Source organism: Carassius auratus, chromosome 45, assembly GCF_003368295.1.
Source record: "Carassius auratus strain Wakin chromosome 45, ASM336829v1, whole genome shotgun sequence".
Taxonomy (NCBI): Eukaryota; Metazoa; Chordata; class Actinopteri; order Cypriniformes; family Cyprinidae; genus Carassius; species Carassius auratus.
Genome location: NC_039287.1, coordinates 10,225,808 through 10,246,583, shown reverse-complemented (window position 1 = coordinate 10,246,583; position 20,776 = coordinate 10,225,808). Strand labels below are relative to the sequence as shown.

At 36.1% G+C, this 20,776-nt stretch overlaps 1 protein-coding gene across 1 annotated transcript; it reads left to right on the top strand.

Moving 5' to 3' along the window:
• The first annotated feature begins 5,090 nt into the window (after positions 1–5,090).
• On the top strand, positions 5,091–19,396 carry LOC113063235 (protein LBH-like). The gene is made up of 4 exons (XM_026233481.1): positions 5,091–5,239; positions 11,141–11,250; positions 14,374–14,539; positions 15,405–19,396. The coding sequence occupies exons 2-4, from the start codon at positions 11,164–11,166 to the stop codon at positions 15,449–15,451; spliced, it is 300 nt and encodes a 99-aa protein (XP_026089266.1). The 5' UTR covers positions 5,091–5,239; positions 11,141–11,163; the 3' UTR covers positions 15,452–19,396.
• Positions 19,397–20,776: the final 1,380 nt, after the last annotated feature.

The following is a 20,776-nucleotide window of genomic DNA, read 5'->3' as shown; positions in this document are numbered from 1 at the left end:
AGATTGTAATTGTCTGGGCATTAACTAAATCACATGTCGTTGACCTTTTCACTGCCTCTGAAATCTGCTATTATGATCCATAATTAATATTATACTATTATATTTGTTAATTTATTGGTTTATGCAAATAATACACATTCATGTATCCATTTGCACTCAGCTGCTGCAGACTCACCAACAACCTGAGAAGAGCCATCATGTGAATGCTTTGAAAACATCGACCTCTGCTGGTGAGAATGAGTAGCCAGTCTTTGCACCTCCCATTGAGTTTTTTCTGAGATGAATTGCAGACAGCTCTGGGAGACAGAAGTAGCTGTTCAATGTTTTATAAGCAGAGAGCTTCAAGTCTCTGTGGGAGCTTGTAAGAGTCAGGACGGATTCTTTTTTACTGCCTCAACCGTACTTTCTGCCTTTTACCTACATACTGGTGCTCTGGGCTGTTTTTGGTGACACATGAGCTAGGAGAAAAGGATACCCTGTAGAGTTTAATTGAACACTTTGTGTTTTTCCCTTTTCTAATATATAAAAGCATCAGATAGCCGGAGTTGTTGCAGTTGTTTTTTGTATCACACTGGAAATCTGGATCTGTATGTCTGAGAGTTGTGTTAAAAAAAAACTGTTCATGTTTAGAATATCACATTAAACATTGTCATATTGCATTTGACATTCTTATATCTCATATAAAATGTATATATATTTTTTTATATTTTTTTTAAATCTTTGTTACATGCATTGTGCAGCAGAGGGAGCACCAGTCCTTTGCATCTGCTGCTGCACAAGCGTGAGAGCTTCATTAATTCATTCATGTTGTGGGATTGGGCATCATTAATGCAAATAAATCTAGAAACTGGCCTTTAAAAACATGATGTTTGCCATCATCTTGTCCCCTAAACAATGTCTTGCAAACACTACATTTGTGAGCATGAGTATGGATTCACTCTAAAATCATGATTGTCGTTACAGTCTTTCTTCCTTGACACAATGATCCCATACGTTCAGCACATTTCAATATATTTCAGAATTTAATTTATTTGTGTGATGCAAAGCTGAATGACACTGTTCAGTGTCACGCGATTGCTTCAGAAATCAATTTGCTATGTTGAAATCAGTTGTGTTTTGCCGAATATTTTTGTGTAACCTTTGCAGGATAGAAAAATCAAAAGAATATAGCATTAATTCAAAATTGAAATCTTTGGTAACATTATAATGCATCATGTTTAAAAAAAGCATTAATCTCTGTAAAAAAAAAAAAAAAAAAAAAAGAAGGAAAACATCTATACCATGATTATGTGTATACCCATGATCTTGGCAAAATGTTCTATCAGTTAAACTAGAGGACGTCCAATTGCACTTGCAATTTAATAGGAGTTATGATTACGTATGTAAAGTATGATTACGCTACATATGTCTTTTAGAGTCCTTTTTTTAGAAAAACAATAGTAATTATATTAATTACATTTTCCACATTTTAGAAATATTTTTTCAGACATATTTCTTTAGTGCAGTAATACAAAATTAACTGGTAGAATATAAAGATGTTATTTTATTAATCCATTTTATTAATATTATTTAATATTATATAATAATACATTTACATTTATCAGACACTTTTATCCAAAGTGACTTACATTGCATTCAGGCTATACATTTTTCCCTGGGAAATGAACCCATGACCTTTTGCACTGCTAACACTGAGCCACAGGAATATTATGTAATATCTGAATATTCAGTTACATAACATGTCCACAACTTTTTTGTATCTCTCCATATATTTGGTTAAAAACAGTCTTTCTGGGATAGTTTCTAGTTGGTGTTGTCTAAACTTATGACAAATAAGTTCAGTTCATCCACAATTGCTTTTTATACAGTACTGAAGGAATTTACGTGTGAGCTTTAAGCTGAAGCTCTTGTTGACTTCATTATCCAGTTCAGCTCATTCTTTTCAATTTTAGTTTTATAAAGAAATTAATATGACACAAAAGTATCACACACTCAAAAAAATTAAGTAAATTCAGTGCTTTTATACATTTGACTGGTATAATGTATGTAGTGCTAAATGAAGATTATATAAAGTGAACAATTATTCAGATTTGTAACTTGTAGAAAAGCCACTATCACACACTATCAATACAAATTTTTATTCATACTTCAATCAAACTTAACATTGCGGTCTGATGTTAGAGATTCCTTTTCAGCTGGAGGACATCAGGATATTGAAAGAAATTTCAGTTAATTACTTATTTTCCCCAGAGAAGCTTTCAATCTGAGACTTCCACAAAAGCCCAGGGAGAGTAGGCAGATGCATGAAGTGCTAATTGGTTGAATGAATAGAGAATGTCAGAAAACAGGCCTGAAGTGAATTTGTACGAGATGACAAAATTACTTAAAGGTCAGTCTATAACACTCCTCCACACACGCAGAGTTCAGAGCTCTTCGTTCAAAGAGACACAGCAGTCCTATAAAGTGAAGAGTGAAGAGGAAAGAAGAAGAGGGGAGGAGCTCTACATTTCAATTACTCTGCAAGCCGGCAATGTCTGCAAGTCTGTGTCTCGGTCCTGAGCTGGTACCTCTTGAACTCTCTGTGGAAACTGCATCTCAGTTTGTGTTTGATGTGAGACTAGAGAAACTGGTCTGGTCTTTTTTTTAATGAGAAATAAATGTCAGCACATACAGTGGCAGAGCCAAGGCTAATTCAGGGGGTCCTAGACCACGATAGAAAATCAGCGTATAACTCCAACCTGCATGGCATAAAAAAAGAATGAATAAATCCTATGAAACATTACCCTACACAGCTATACATTCCTACTAGACTTCAAATGTTAGTCTATTGGGACTAAAAGTTATAACAAAGTAAAATCTATACATTTTTATTAATTCTAATAAAAAAAAGAGTAATAATATGAATAAAAATATAATAAATGTAAAAACTTTTTTTTTGCAAAATTCTCCTCTCTGGTGTAAATTTTTCTCGCTAGTATATGGACACTGGATGGATTTTCTCAGATTATGTGACAGTGTTTTCAACACGCTGTATTTTTGTTGTTGAAACACTCATGGAGAAATTGCGTGACACACTAATTATTCAGTAAGTTGTAGTGTCAGATATAATAAGATCATTATAAGGTCAACTGACTTAACACACTGACGAAAAAATATAATAATATTAACAGTCACTTAAAACTCATTGCAAAAATCAGAAAAGAGAAATCAGTTCTGAAAAAGGCATAATTTTGTGTTCAGTTGAAAATTTGTTGATATATTTGATATATAACTAACTAGCTAAATATATTTATTTATTTATTCTTATATTTGGTACAGGAATACACAAACATTGCACTGAACTGACACTGACTCTTTGTGTTTAAAAATTAACATGCACAGAGGTGTATGTGTCAAAATGGATACCTTTCCTTGTCAAGTTACAGAGCCACTGGAAAAATCTGCCTGTCTAGAGACTGAGGTCTGTGTTCTGCTGGATCCCAGGCTGTGAGGTGATCTCTATATGAATGGCAGCATCTCCTTTCACTCATTACTCGCTGTGACATCATCATCAGAATCAGGGCTGAGCCAATAGGAAGGTGAGATGCTGTAACCTCTGACATTTGACTTCTCATTCTGTTTTCCATCACGCTGTGTAATTTGACACAGAAATGTCAGCATAAGATACCAGTCTAATAGTTATGTTAGTGTGTGCACTCCACAGGTCATGACTTTTTACATCACTTCACTAGCAAACTACTTTAAATACGCCAGACAATACAAATCTCACACTCAGTTCCCAGTTATATCTTTAGCTACAGTATATTTATTATTTAGAAATGTATAAATTATATTATGGTCTGATTAGCTTGAATTAATAACTAACAACCATTATGGCAACAATTGTATCATGATCAGTCATGTAAATGACTAAGATATGACAAGACAATGTGTTTAAAATGTCCTTTATGATAAGACGTTATGGGTACAGAATAGATATGGGATGCTTTAATGGCATGGCAGCTGTGATTAAAGTCAATTAACTCAATTCACATTCTTTTTTTAAGTCCTTGTTCACAATATGTCATTCTCCATTAGGTGTAAGTGCAGTTTCTAAGGTTTCACATGACAAAGCATGAAAGGGAACAATAATGAATAACCAGTCAACCATATTAATATAATCTTTATTGATTTCCATGCAGAAAGGGAAAAAATTGTGAGAAATTATACTTAAATGAAAGTATAGATACTTTGTAAAAAAAAAAAAAAAAAAAAAAGTACCTCACCAGAAATTTCCTTTAGTGAAAAAAGTTTCCAGATTTTATTTTTGACCGTATTCAAGAGACAGCAGAGATTTCTTCAATAATGCAAATTTGATGCATAAAATTTGTAAAGCAACCTGAATAATCACAATGCACTGACTATATAATCCACTTGAAACTGTAACTAAACACTTAATTACTCAACAGTTAATTTTATAGTTGTAAGACTTCTACATACATTTTTTTTTCAGTGATAAATTACTTTGTCAAGTCATGTTGTAGTAACAAGTCATGTTCAAGTCATGTTGTAATGACATAAAAATGTGAGGAGAAATGCCTTTGGAATGTAATAAAGAATGAAAATCTTTTTAATTCATAATATTTATAATATTATAACAACAAATCCACAAAATACTAAAGTGTATTCTACAAATGATCTTGTAATTGATCTAAAGACCTTAAAATGATTTAGATTAGCACATTTATAGTATATTTTTAGATTTGAGTAGCTGAGTAGTTCACACACCTGATAACAAGATTTACAATACTTTATTAACAAATTTCATTCATTTTAATTAAAATGCATTGTTGAAAATAAATCATACATGCATTTCAGAGATAATATGTGAAAAGGTAACCATTACATGATTTGTAGAGGACATTAAACATTTCATAATTTCTTTTTAACTGGGGTATATTCATATTCAGTATTTGACTTATGGCAATTGCACAATACTAAGCTAAACTATTTGCATCTTAAAACCATCGTGAGAGCCAGAGGTGTCTCTCTCTCTCTTACTCACTCACTCACACTCTCACACAGTCGTGCTCTTGTGACTCGGGTGAGTGCGCGTGAAATTACAGTCGCGCGCTCTGAGGTAACAGCTTTAGTCTGGGAGAATCTGACTTGAATCTGACTGTGTCTAGCAGACACATCCACTGGAAAGAGCAGCAGTCACGGGCTTTACGCGGAGAGACAACACTTCAGAAGGCTACAGGTATGAGCACTTTACACTACGGCCGTGCAAATGCAGAATCACCTGAATTCAGTGCACCAAAATTGTTGCACGATGTATCATATATTTTCATGCAAGTGATTGCGAATAGGTTTAGCCTGTTATAGCCTGTATTGAAACAAGTTTCTGGTGCTAACGCAATCTTTTAAATAACGACACGAAAATTTAGAATTACTCAGCTATTCATGTCAGCGCTTTTCTTTGACTAATGATGCGCTCTAATTAAAATAATTGTCAAAAATAGTCTGCTTTTCTTATCTTTGTTACTTTGCCATTATCATGCGTTCGGATTTGGTCTCTTATTATAGCACCAGCATCATTCTGATATTAAACAATATCATTTATTCACCCTCATACCTTTCTAAACCCACATTCTTTCTGAAATGCATCCTGGCACTAATTAAGAGTCACGGGACTCTTAGTAACAAAATCTTTTTACTCGACGCTTTTTAGATAGATAATCTTATCTAATTATTTGTTGGGAAAAGTGATATAACAACAACGAATAGTTCAAGTCTGGGTGCTGACCAATACCTGTGAAGGCTTTTGTTGCATAAAAAGGACTAATAAAAAAAAAATATTTTTTTATATACATTTTTAACGTGTTGTTGATATTCTGAATAATATTAAAAGACACTCTTGCTATAGCATGGTTTGTGCATAACAACACTACTTTCTCCAAATAACACTTTCAGGAAAGTAGTTATGCTAGTAAACTACCAATGTTTATGTAACAGAGATTACATTGCTGTAAAAAAAAAATAATAATAAAAAAGGAAGGAAGAAAATGGAAGTCTTAGGATGCAATGAAAGTGAATGGTGACTGAGGGTCAGAAGCGGCTTTAGTGAATTGGGGGCCCCAGGCAAATTTTGAATGAAGCCCTATATATTTGCACACATTTACCTAGATCAGTGGTGGAGAACATCGGTCCTGGAGAGCTGCAGCCCTGCAGTGTTTTGCTTCAACCTTAATCAAACACACCTGAACAAGCTAATCAAGGTCTGAAGGGTTAGGGTTGGAGCTGAACTGCAGGACCGGAGTTCGCCATCCCTGACCTAGATCAACCTTGAGACTTGTTAACCTTTTTAACCTTTTTTTTTCTTTTTTAGAAAAGGGATGAGTCAGAAGTATAAAAGGTTAGATTCATTTAAAATGTGGTTACGTGGGTGGATTTTTGCACTGGTCTGAACAAAACCTATAGATTGGATTACTGAAAATGCATATTCATTCTCTGCTAGTTGGAGGCGCTTGTGGAATGTCAGAAATGTATCGTTTTTTCCCGATAACGACTGTAAACGAAGCAGCGCTGCACTCATAAACGCTACTTTAACAGATAAAGTGAAAAAAACTGCCATCAATACTTTTCTGAAGACAGTCGGTTCCCTTCAGAGATTCATTCATGTAAAAACTTGAATTAGTAAGAATGAGAAAAGTGTGGAAAAGCCTATATGGACTATAGAAAAGTCTGCTGATGAGTTAGGTTTCCAGCGAGGCTCTGGGCACCAGGTATATTTTTCATGTTCATAAATAAAATGTGTTCTCTGAATGACAAATTTTCTATTTAAAACTCCTCATATGAGTGTCTGCATGAGGCTGAGTTGTGAGAGAGGACACGGGTTGCCAGATCCAACACATACCATGTAGTTTTCAGATAAGCCTGAAGAACTTGATTAGTTGGATCAGGTCTGTTTAATTAGGGTTGAATATAAACTGTGCAGGGCTCTGGCCCTCCAGGATTTGAGTTTGACACCCCTGCTTTAGAAGGTAAATAAAATGGGAAGTTGCAGTTTAGGGTTAGCGATACCTTTATCTTATCTTATTTGCGAAATATTTGAAATATTCGGTTTTTATTCATTTTCATAGCAATATCGGGCAAGACTGATCGCCGGCACTTAAACTGACAGTAATCAAAAAAGCCCACGGACAGGTTATTGCTGATATGATTCCACATTCGTAAGAAAAATGCAAAAACACCATGATATTATCTGTCAGAAACTTTATATTAAAAACAGTAGCATTTACCACAAGTACACAGATAGATGTAGAATATCTAGGTTACAGATTGAAATAAAATGTGCAAACACTAGCCATGATGAATGCTTTTTCATTCGTTACATTTTCGCTAAAACATTAATAAAAGCACTAAATTTATCACCTATATAGCAATGGTTATTAATGAAAACTATAACAGTAATACATATTGTTGCATAAATGATAAACAAGTGATAAAATTATCAGACATGATTGGAGATGCAGAAGGTTGTCATGGTAATAAACACCATAAACAGCTACTGTCTGTGTTTAATGTGTGTCTTGTATATGAAAAGCATATTAGGTGGCCCTTGACTTTTGGGGGCCCAGGGTGCTTGGTGACCTTTGCCTAATGGGTAAGTCTGCCCCTGCCGAGGGTCTCCGTTGGTGGTCCACAGAATAAATAAAGCCATATGGGTTTGGAATAAGTTGGGAGTCAGTCAATTTTGTCAGAAGTTTCATTTTTTGGCGGTGAAAAAGTAAACATGAAGCCTTGTAAAATTCATTTTATAACTACATTATGCAATTCTGATGGACATAAAAACAGATTTCTAATTTCTTAAAGTTTGACCATCTCCGTTGGCGCTTTTCATTGCTTTATTCATCGATTTATTATTTTCAATTTTGCATGCGACGGTGTGTTTTTCTTTTGTGAAATGACTTGTTTTGCAGTCAAGCTCTGGCTTTATTGACGGTGTATTGTTCTCAACAGTCAATAATCTGAAAGGTAGTGTGTTATTTGAAGTGTGTTTTGTGCATGCTTTGTGATCGCGACATTTAGTTCTGAGAGTTTTGCTATAACAGTCATTTCAGTATCAGTCATTGCCTAGATTTGAGTAAGATTTTCCATGTCACCAGGAAGGGGGTGAGGTCCGTCGTTGCACCCAGTCATATTCAATTATTCAGATACCGTCTCTATTTTTTACAGAAATGCAGAGCCACACATAGTTAGACACCTTTAAATAGTAGAAAATAATGTCTCTAACTAACCACCATGCACTCCACGGGGAGTTTACTGAACATGGGACTTTCTTTAAAAACCGGAGATACTTAAAAGTGCAATGTGCCACAATAACACCAGCACTGTTTTTTCAGGGATGCCCGTCTGAAAATATTTTGATGGGCATATGAAGTCTTTGTGTGGCCGCCTACAAAGCCAGTCTTCCACAGTGTTTTGTCTCACTATAAATGGCACCAACCACACGCACAGCCCTTTGATCCCTCTCTCAAGCCCCTTTTGTCTTTGCCGTTCACTTTCAGCAATGAAAAGGCCTGTATGCTAACAAGGGTCTGGGGAGTGAGCTGCATTTGTGCTGGTCACTATCAACATAATAGCGAGCACGAATCAGTCCATTTTCAACCAACATTAAAGGCAGAGAACATAAACAGCTATGTTCCTTTATCTGTCTGCCATCCAGCATCTGTTTCCTGCTAATTAATCTGAACAGTGCTTTTAGTAAAAAGTTCATTATTTGGGCATGGTTTTTCGTGCTCGGTCTTTAAACTGCTGTGATCTTTGATAGCAGTGAGTAAGATTGTAGCTCGTGGGTCTGTTTTATCAGGTTATGTCGTTCTTTGGTCCAAATGATTTATTTCTTCATCGTTTCATTTTCACTATCCTTTAATCCTTTTCTTTGATAGTTCTGCTTATTTCTACGTTCTTTCATCTGCTCACCCTCAGTTTTCTGTATCCCTCATTCTTTGATTCATTTGAGTCACGCAGTTCCCAAATGGAATCAAGAGGAAAATGCAATGATAATGATAAAGTATAATATCCTCATACCCAGACCTTTGGTTTCTCAGATAAAACCAAAATATATTTAAAGTGGCTGTTTTGTAATGAAGGTCTCTCACTTCATTTCTCATTACATCAAAGCATAAGAAGCATCATTGTGGTCTCTTCACAGCCTTATCTCAGATCAGCTAAGCCTGGATACTGGTTTTATCCATGCAAATGATCAGGTGATAGTATGTGTGTCATCATATTAAAAAAGCAGGTTTGTTGTGTGCATGTGCAACATTGTATGCTTGCTCGTGTGCATGCCTTTAATGCAGCATTTAATAATAAATCCATAATATAAAATCAATAAAATGCTACAAGGTTACACACTATTACACTGTGAAACTAAATTATAAATTATATAACAAAATCTCATTCTTTATCAACTAAATACCATGCACGTTTTCATGGTAAAGGGCCGTGTTAGTCACCCAGCCTTCGTCATTCCTGCAGGACAGTGTGCATACAGTATGTGGCATGTGGAGTCCTGAAGATTCAGCCTTCAGGACCACCAGCTGGTCCACGTCGCATTGACAGATCATGCAGCAGATAGATTATGCAAATGTAAATGTATCCAGTCTGTCCTGTATATTATTTAAGCAGTATCACACGAGCAAGAGTGCTGTCATAATATTGCTCAATAAACAAGGAGTTGATCCTCTAGATCTTACTTTTTAGGGTATGTTTACATGATACTGATGTACAAAAAATGGAAAGGTTTTTACTTTGGGTTTTTGTAAATTTTCATTAGTTGAGTACAAAACTTAAAAACTTAATATAAGTAAAAAAAAAAGTGAAAAAAAATTAATAATGACAAAAAAGCTGATTCAAGTTTGGACACACCCTCTCATTCAAAGAGTTTTCTTTATTTTCATGACTATGAAAATTGTAGATTCACACTGAAGGAATCAAAACTATGAATTAACACATGTGGAATTATATACATAACAAAAAAGTGTGAAACAACTGAAAATATGTCATATTGTAGGTTCTTCAAAGTAGCCACCTTTTGCTTTGATTACTGCTTTGCACACTCTTGGCATTCTCTTGATGAGCTTTAAGAGGTAGTCACCTGAAATGGTCTTCAAACAGTCTTGAAGGAGTTCCCCGAGAGATGCTTAGCACTTGTTGGCCCTTTTGCCTTCTGTCTGCGGTCCAGCTCACCCCTAAACCATCTCGATTGGGTTCAGGTCCGGTGACTGTGGAGGCCAGGTCATCTGGCACAGCACCCCATCACTCTCCTTCTTGGTCAAATAGCCCTTGATGGCTTCAGTCTGACTCTACACTACTTCATAGTCATGAAAATAAACAAACTCTTTGAATGAAAAGGTGTGTCCAAACTTTTGGTATGTACTGTACATATTAATATATATATAGCAAGATACATACATATATTATTATTATTATAAAGATGTAACAAATGTACTTTATGTGCTTACATCTTCAACTGACTTTACTAAAGTATTATTTGATTTGTCTGAACCAACTGACTACTTTAGGTTACACCAAACAGAAGTTCAATTTAAGATCAATATTATGTAAAAGATACTATGTTGTTACAGTGTAAAATTTAAAAAGCGATGTTTGTTTACTTTACCTCAATAATTATAAATATATTGGTTCTGTAAACTTAAGCAAAGTTTTTAATATGGGAAAGATTTCCTATACTGCGCACAACTGGACGCTCGGCACCATTCAGTTTCCATCTCCTAAATGAGTTTTGCATTTAGAATGACTTGGAGAACAGCCTTGACATTATTGCAACCCAATAAATGTATCCTCTCGCTTGATTTTAGCTGATGAGTGTGAAAGTAATTTTCTTCGAAAATGGTGCAAGAGCTGATTTGAATAACAAACCATGTAAAGACTTGCTCTGCATAACATCATGGTAGGTGCACATGGATTGGCTGGATGGTTTGGGCAGGATCTTTTCATAGATGAGAAAATAACCCAGCTGTTGTTATTGCAGGTGGCTCATATTAATCGGTCTCTCCCACATTCATAGGCAAATGAGTGGACCGAGCGACGTTGTGACTATCCGAGTGTAAATGCACTTCTTCCTGACTTGTAGGTTTAATTGTGTCACCGGGCAGCATGACGGAGGTGCTGAACAGCTGTGACTCTGCGGTGGGAGACTACAGTGTGAGCGGTGCGTCTGAGGAGCAAAGCATCTCTTTTCAGGTGGGTTGCGCTCCTCTTAGTCAACTGGCTGGATGCTCTCTTGAAATTCATATCAATGTTTTTATTCAAGCCACAGGAACAGGGCTAGTGTAATACAATAATATATACATTCACTGGTCATTTTCAAATACAGGGATTTAACACAGATTATGATCATATGACTCATTAAATTGCTATTTGCCAAAATGTTGTAAAAAATAATAATTATAAAATAGAAAAGACAAAGTGAATGTATGGACGCATGGCCGTAGCCAGGCTTTGAAAATTAGTGAGGTCCAGGGGGTTTCTATAATAAACCCCTTATTATCGAATTGTGCTATAAGAAACCCTATAAATACAACTAATTATATACACTAATACTTGAAAAGAAACCAAAATGTAGATGTTTTTGGATGAATACTTTTTTTTAAATCATACCCTATTTATTGCATCAAAGTTTGTTAATACTTTACTATATTTATGGGGTGGACAATTTTATCAGTTGTTTATTATTTATGCAACCATACATATTGCTGTTATAATTTTTATTTTATTTATAACAATTATTTAGCTGATAACTTTGTCTAGGGCTCTTATGAATGTTTATAGCATGATTTGTGAAAGTTTGAATACTATACTGAATGACATAGAATTGACTTCTTAATGGCTAGTGTTTCCATATTTTATTGAGCCTGTCCTCCAATAAAAAACGACCATATAGGTCATTTGTGCAAGCACCTTATTACGACCTATATTTACGTTTTAAAGTTAAGCGCCCTCTAGCGGGCGTAAAAATAATGACAGTATCGCGTTGCATCTGTCGTCATGAAATGACCTATAACGTCATTACCAATCAAAACGCATGTTTATTTAAATGCAATGTGTGGGCTTTTTACTCCGATCTCACAGTATTTCCTACATATTTTACTAGGTGGCTTGTTCGTTCGAATGACCACACCTAACCCCACCCCTAAACCTAACCCTCACCGAAATCATGCTAAATTATGATTTATTGAGCATATACATTTTCGTGCACCTCCGTTCCCTTGGATCAAACCCATGATAGCATGATTACATATCAAACTATAACACAATGATCTACCAACTGAGCTTCACGAAACGCAAACCAGAGTGCAAATAAAAGAGTACAAAACATTAATATGAAAATAACCTTTTGCCGATTAGGGCGCAATTGTAGTATACGCTCTGATGGGTCGTATTTCAGGGATTTGGACAAACGACCTATACGAGTGTATTGGTTGAAGGACAGGTCGATTTCATTTCATTCTGTCCCCTAAGTTAATTGTTTTACAGATCTTTGCACTAGTGTTCGACTGCGTTTTGATAGCAATGATAACGTTTGTGACAAATACACATTCTTAATTATACATGCAGACATTCATATGAGGAGCTTAGCAGCAATTCAGTCAATCAGAGAACAAATGTTATTTTTGAACATGAAAAATTTACCGAGATCCGGACCTTGGTGACCTAATAGCTGGCTAACTCCGGGTCTTCTGCCGTAAGGTTTTATGCTTACAGTAATTTTTTTATACTGAAGTGATTTGCAAGATGGCGCCCGTGAGAAATTCTAACTTCTGACAATGAAAAGAGAGAGTGACCTTAAAATAGCACCATTATGTTGATGAGAATGATAACATACATATATTTAAAGCCTGTTCACACCAACTGTTTTACTGTTTAATAAACACGTTTTTTAAAAGTTGAACCTTTTTTAACAAGTTGCAGTTTTAGAATGCCGTGACATGCACAAGATAATGCAAAAGATGCATGGCATGTGTGCAACAGTTGAACACGTCCATCTAGTGTATGTTTTGCATAGAAAATCAATCAAAAAATGGCACAGTGGAGTGTGAATGGCCCCGTAACAGTATCATTCCTCTGTGTCCTTTATAGTTGTGCTATTGATACTATTCTCGCAGAATTGTAGTTTTTGTTCTTGGTGTGTCCATTAAGTGGCATCTTACAAAAATATTTGAGCATTCAGTCCCACGACTGACCAATCAAAATCATCTATTCCAGAGAGCAGGGTAGGAATAGGTTACTTTTAAAGTCATGGTCAGACACACATACATGCTGAGTGTTTTTCCAGTTATCTTATAGATGACTGTGATGGGTCTCAGTGGGTCTAATTGGAGCTTTAGCTATACCATTATTCATTTCAGCATGATTGGAGTCCCTTTCATTTTGAAAAAAAAAAAAAAAACCTCAGATAACTGCTCGTTCATACAGCCTGCTGGATGAATTCAGATTCCTCAGACAATCTTTTCAGGAAATGATTATCGTTACCCTTTCTTTACCACAGGATGAGCAGTTCTATCATATGCTAGCTGAATGAAACATGTCTGAATCTGTCATTCACTCGGTTATGTAAGCTCTTTCTGTACTGTGTAAACCAACATGCAAAGCACACCCTTTTCCACTGTTGGCGCAGATGCTTTTAGACAATTCACGTCTCGCTCGATGCCCCCACGTTGCAGACACACTCTCAAGACGCTCTTGTTCACACTTCACTGCAATTGTGGAGCAATAAACATACACAGCTTGAGTCACATCCTGCTCTGGTGAACTCAGCTGTGCTATGGCAATAGGACTCACACAAGGCTTGAGGTGAATGCCAAACACATTATTAATAAAAACCCATTGTTTTTGATGGAACTGCTGGAGGGGAGATTTTGTAAACATCTATTTACTTATATTACAAGTGATTGCCCCCCCCCCCCCAAAAAAGAAAAAAAAAAGTAATTATTCTCTCTGATTGCTTATAATGGGAACGCACTGAAAATTTTAAGTAGGATTTAGTGCTGAATGCTTCCAAGGTTAACATTTTTAACAGGTTAATAAAAAGGTTAATACATTTTTAACAGTAATTTTTGGTTTTGTTTTCCAGTAAATATTTGACAAAACATATCATGAAAATACAAAAGAAACAACGTTTTGTGCAGGTTTATGCTAAAATGAACACTTCTGCTTCCAATAGAGGGTTTAATGAGGTCCTCAGATCTTCTGACAGAGGAAGTAAAGGTCAAATCATGCTGTTTCATAAAAACTGTCAGGACATGTTGAGAACTTTAGCTCACTGAACTGTCATGTACTGTGGCCTCTTATATTCCTGTGTTGTAGATCTTCCCAGACTCCCATGAACGGTTCCCAAAGCTTTCCAAACGCTTGCCATCCATCGTGGTTGAACCCACTGAGAGCGGGGAGGTGGAGAGCGGGGAACTCCGCTGGCCTCCTGATGATCTGAGCCCTACAGACGACCCCAGAGACAAACAGGCCCAGGCTGCAAGTAAGTTCATGTTAACCATAATAAGAATGTCCCCTTTAAGTTTACTGTTATTCTCTCTAATCTAATTTTGTTTTTCTCATCAAAAAATGTATTTTAACACATCACATAAATTTTCGTGGTGCAATACTGAAAACATTTATACAGAACACAAAAATGTCAACCTAAAAATGGTAACATCTATATGAACTGGTGTTAGTCAAAAATATAATTTAACATCCCTGAATCCACCAAAAATAAATTGATTTATGGTTATGCTCTTTATGGTTACAGTTGCAAGTTACTTTTTTAAAAGTATACTGTTCTATTTATTTATTTTTTTAGATTTTTGAAAAATCCTCTTATTCTCATCAAGGCTGCATTTCTTTGATCAAAAATACAGAAATATCATTACAATTTAAAATGCACTTAAAAATAACATTTTCTCTTGTATTATATCTTAAAATGTTTTTTTTTCTTCCTGAGATAGCAACGCTGAATTTTCAGCAGGCATTACTCCAGTCATGTCCCATGATCCTTCAAAAAATGATCTGCTGTAATATGCTGATTTGATGCTCTAGAAACACTAATTATTATCAATGTTGAAGACTTAATATTGCTTAATATTTTTGTGGAAACCGTGATATATTTTTCAGGATTTTCTACTTTCTTTTCTGTCACTTTGATTCGATGCAATGTATCCTTGCTGAATAACTGTATTAATTTCTTTAAAAGAAAATATATTTTAAAGCTCAAAAAATGTTGTACATTTTCTGAAATTCACTTCAAATGCAGTTTAGCACAATTCGAAATGCAGTCTTGTAGCATCAGAGGCAGATGCATGTAAGGAAATCGAATTTACGGGATGTTTATTGTGTTTGTATTTCAGGTGTCAAGGCCACAGAAGACAGCCAAGAGGTCGCGACAGAAAACTAATGGGCGAAGGTTGGCACCAATCCAGCCAGTCACTGTGAATGTCTTCAGTATGGACAGGAGTGAATTGGAGACTCCACCAGTTAGGTCTGCTTATCATCCACACTAGAGCTGAAAAGAGGCCTGAGAGACTGCCTTAACTGAGCTAGCTCACGTGCCAAACTCTAGTGGTAGTCAGCTTGAGTTGTAAAAGATCTCCATTAACACCATGATACCCATTAGAATTATAAATTATAGATTGGCATTCATTTATGTATTTATTTGCTTTGGACCAAAGTCTTTCATTACTTCCTATCAAAAGGACATAGCTTCAGGATGTTAATTCAGTGTATTATATCAGCGTAAATTAAGTGAAAATGGATTTCAGATAACATGTAAATGAACTACAGTGCACAATGGCCAGCGTAGATTTCAAACTCTACGCCATGTACAGTAGATCTGTTCGTTTTCACGTTCACCTAGGGTTTTCTTCTTAACATGCTTTCCAGATTTGTACTTATTCTTTGGCACTTGCATTAATCCTCTGTTCTTCACATCGCTGCTGCTTATTTACTAGTGTCTGTCCGAGCTGCTGTAAATGTAGCTTTCTTTGCCTTAGACATTTATTTGTAGTTACACTGTATGTACATCATCATTTAAATGAAATTACTGTTCGCATAAATGTTCAGACGGTCATTATTTTCCCATTATATGTGTCTGTCACCTTCCAAAGGCGAAACTCTTTGGTGCTTCAGAGTCTGTTGAATATCACTGTATTCTGTAAGTATTACAGTATTTGAGTATTAGTCTTAATATATTAATTATCTGTCTGGGAATGGGAATGAATGCACCAAAGTATCACTTAGCATTAAAGGCAGTTATTTCTACATCCAAGCTCTGTTGATTCATCAAATGAATGTATGTAGGATCCAGCCTTGACACATCACTGATTTCTTGTGGGTAGATGTCAAGTACTAGCCAAAGGCGCTTCTAGTTGAATACTGTGTTGACACGAGCAATAGTTATTCTAGCCCAGCAGCATCAGCAGCTCTAAGCAGTTGATGTTTTCCAGCCAGAGGCATTGCTAGAGCAGTTTTAGGGGCTTCAGTTCCCCTTGTCTTTCATCTCAACCCTCCTGAAACTTTTCTCTTTAACTGTCGGATCTCTTTAAAATCTGTTATAATCTTCAGCATGTTTGCTCTAGCGAGTGCAGGATCTGAGGTTAAGTAAGGCCTTTGAAAACTTTTTTTAAACTTCCAAACAAGGTTGTCAAGTTCATATTAGGTGTTTGTCTATATAAACTTTCTTTGTTATAAATTAAAATTATCGGGGCCGGGGGTATTTACATTTATTTGAGTTTCAATTCATTGTAATTCTACAGATCTTTCTTCTGTGAAAAACAAAACTGTTAGTTTCATACATGAATGCCAGTGGGGGGCAAAATAACATTGCACCCCATAGAGTTCAACAGTTGTGGAAGTAAAAATCCCATTTATTTTTATTTTCTTTAGTTTCTGTACCGGAGAATTGATAAAGCTTTAAGATGGACCTACTGTGAGCTATGTGCTTGCTAATGGATGGTTTGTAGTTTGTTGAACATACAATCAACCTCTTCAAATCAGTTAAATCAAGATTATTTATCCAAGATCATTGATATTCACAATGATTGCAGTTCTTTCCCTCAGTAAAGCTGTTAAATGGATAGTTCATTCCAAATTCTGTCATCAATTAGTCACCACTGAATTCCACCATATTTTTCCCATACTGTGGAAGTCGATGGCTACTGGCAACTTTTTAGTTACTAACATTTTTCAAAAGATCTTCTTTTTTTAACTCCTTTTTGATAAAATCCCTATCGGAAAAATCTATGGAAGAAATACTTCTGGAACCAAGGCTGCTGAAAAAGTGGGCGAGCAGTGCTGCACTTAATTCAGGGGTGTCCAATCCTTCCCCTGGTGGGCCACTGTCCTGCAAAGTTTAACTCTGCAGGACAGTAGCCCCCCAGCACTGAGTTTGGACACCCCTGACTTGACTGAGTGATAAAGAAAAACAAAACACTGGGACACATTCAAAATGTGATCATTCATGTTCCACCGAAGAAAGTCATGTTTGGAACTACATTAAGAGACACTTAAACAAGACCTTTAAAATTATCTAATTTTACTCTCTTCAAAGACTGGCTTGTTCAAATTTTTCCCAGAATGCACAATCCTGCCCTTTCTAAGTCTCAAGATCACTACCTCCTTTCTAAATGAAGCTGAGGACCATGTGTGTTCAGGTAGAGAGAGCTGTCACGTCGCGTTTGTGCTCTCCAGTGGAAGCTCTCTCCGGATGGAGCACTAAAAGCACATCGTCAGGTGGCTCCTGGGAAATGAACCACTGTCAAGTTCAGCCACCTCCAGCGAGAGCGGCGAGGGGATTTTCACTCATTTCCTGCCACTGAATACTGCTGGCAGAGTGACCTTGTTTGGAGCCACAGGTTTTAGAAAATAAACATGTCACTCTTAAAGGGTCTCGAAGATACCAAAGCTCGCTCGAGTAACATATATTACAGTTTCCCGTTACAGAAGCTGCCGGTATGAGTCCGCTCTGATTTATAAGTGTTCCTACGCATGCCCATGCACCCACACATGCAGAAATACACAACTAGTGCAGCCAACACAACTTGAACAATCTTAAAGGCTTTTTTTTTTCTGGGCCTCTGTGAATAATGAAGGTTGCAACCGTAGGTGGACCAAACATGTCATGTTATTTTGACTAAGACTAAAGCTTTCTGGCACACTTCTCAGAGAGTTCTTGAATCCAAGGCAGCACTTAAAATATGTGTACCTACGTCTATCTACCATTAGTTCTTAAATAAGCCTAGTATTTCACAGTGTCGGGCTCTCAGATTGATACAGCGCCTTTGACTCTGTGTTAAAAAGGAGTTTCAAGCCCATCCACTGTCGTCGCCGAATGACATATTATGAAGCAGTGCCACGGACCCCAGCGGGACACTCGGCATCTACCTATTATAAAGTGAGCGCTGTACACCTGCCCCATTACTCACTCCTACACCACCCACCTCCATTTCCAACCTTCTCTTATTTATCATTTCATCCCTCCCTCTCTTTCTCTCTCGTTCTCTGTCTCTCATTTGCTGGAGAGCTCTTTTGATGCGTTTGTCCTTTGGGACTTTGCGCTGTGGTGTTACCATAGCAACCACCTTGTCAAGCAGGCATCAGAGTGCTGTCTTTCTCCAGCGGCAGCGCGCCGCTGAGTGCTCCTCCCCACTGACCCACTCACTTCGTCTGACTTTATCATAATACATTTTTTTGTGCTATATTAGTGCTGCTATTAATCAGAGGTGAGGCGAAAAATAGCATGCCTCTTTGATGGCTTTTTCGATTGGTTCGATGTGGGAAGCCTTTTGTGGCGCGCGCTGAAATGTGTTTACTTAAATGTGCCTCCTGATGCAGACCGAGCCTGCTGTGTGCGTGGACAGACAAATGCACCAAGTTATGCAGAAACAGCTTTCACATGCTTGTGCATACATATTCCTGGCCACTTCAGGTCACACATTCTCATCTTTCTACCTTGTTAAAAGACCTGCATTGCTGGTGACCATCTTATGTTGGTTTTTGGATCCTAAACCAAGCCTCCCTAAATCAACCAGCTTCTTCAAAAAGACCATGTTGGTTGTTTGTGGTGTGGATATGTTGGTGCAGCACCAACAATAATCCAGCTTGGATCAGCATGGAAATTTACGTTCTTTAAATTAAAATTAAAATTACATTTATGCATTTAGCAGACACTTTTATCCAAAGCGACTTACAGTGCACTCAGGCTATTAATTTTTACCTATCTTTAAGTTTGTTTAGTTCTTCTCATGTTCATTTAAAACTTCCGGAGACCCAGCTATGGAGTTTTTGTCTCTGTAGTGGCCTTTATATTTGAGTGAATTTCACCTCACATGTCACAGTGTTAAGTCTGGATTTTATATATATATATATATATATATATATATATATATATATATATATATATATATATATATATATATATATATATATATAAATCTTGAAACCTAAAAAATTGATCGGTGATTAAAAAACAAATAGCCTTTTCATGTCTATTCGTGTCATTACACTTTTTTGAAAAACGTGTCCTCTACAGTGGACATACCCTTACGAAAAAGAAGTTTATTCAAGTGTGCTATTAGTATAGTTCTTTTAAACTTAAAATAGGAAAGTATACTTTTAGTTTACTTTTTATGTACTTCTCAGAAATATACTTAAAATTACGTTTAATATACTTGACTTATACTTACAAAAAGTCTAAATATATTTGAGCTATACTCCTAGAATCTGTGCTTTCATTGTTTTATGGTAGAGGGTGCTAGTATTCATCTTCTGTACGAAATTTTCAAAAATACACAAGTGAAGAAGAAAAAGAAACACCACCCAGCAGGCACAGTACATCAATGTGACGTCAGGAAGATTAATGGACTTTTAGTTTGTATTTCTTCAGTTCCTGTTTACCTTTGTTGGTATTTACGCACTTCCTTGTTGCTAAAGTCATTGTCATTATTAGTTTTGATTTGTTGAGCTGTGAAAGATTAATTATCTTGTCTGTGTTTGCTTTATACTCTTGCCTGCACTCTTTGTCCGGTCTCAAATCACGAATACATGTGTTTGACGCCTACCAGTCTTGGTAGATTATATTAAACTTTATTTGGAATTTTATTCATCTGGCTTTGTCTGTATTTCTGCAATCACTTCCATAAGCACTTTATAATAAGGACCCATTAGTTAATATTAGTTAAAGGAGTAGTTCACCTAAAAATGAACATTTGCTGAAAATGTACTGACCCTCTGGCCATCCAAGATGTAGATGAGTTGGTTTCTTCATCGGAACACATTCGGAGAAATGTAGCATTACTTCACTTGCTTATCAATGGATCCTCTGTAGTGAATGGGTGCCGTCAGAATGAGAGTCACAATAATCCACAAACATAACAATAAACATGACTCCAGTCAATCAATCAACAAATTATACAGCGAAAAGGGACATGTTTGTAGGAGGCTAATCTATAATTAAGGCGCAAATCTGTTCTTGGATAAATTTTCAACAAATGTTTAATTTTGAGTTAATTCTTATAGTTGTTTTAATATAAAAGTATTATTAAAAAATTAGTTGAATCATTATTTAATAATGAGTGTTAATAAACATATAAAATATATTAATGTCTAATGTGCACTTTGCATTGTTTGAAAACGCCTTAGCACCAAACCAACATGAGCCAATTTTCACTAATATGACAATTCAGTTTATTTAAGGTTCTTTCGGTTGATTTAAGGTTCAGAGTTC

Bases quoted from the DNA above. Each gene is read 5' to 3' on its own strand.
- LOC113063235 (XM_026233481.1), top strand. From the start codon at position 11,164: ATGACGGAGGTGCTGAACAGCTGTGACTCTGCGGTGGGAGACTACAGT. The intron at 11,251-14,373 runs GTGGGTTGCGCT...CCTGTGTTGTAG, and splicing joins AGCAAAGCATCTCTTTTCAG to ATCTTCCCAGACTCCCATGA. The intron at 14,540-15,404 runs GTAAGTTCATGT...TTTGTATTTCAG, and splicing joins CAAACAGGCCCAGGCTGCAA to GTGTCAAGGCCACAGAAGAC.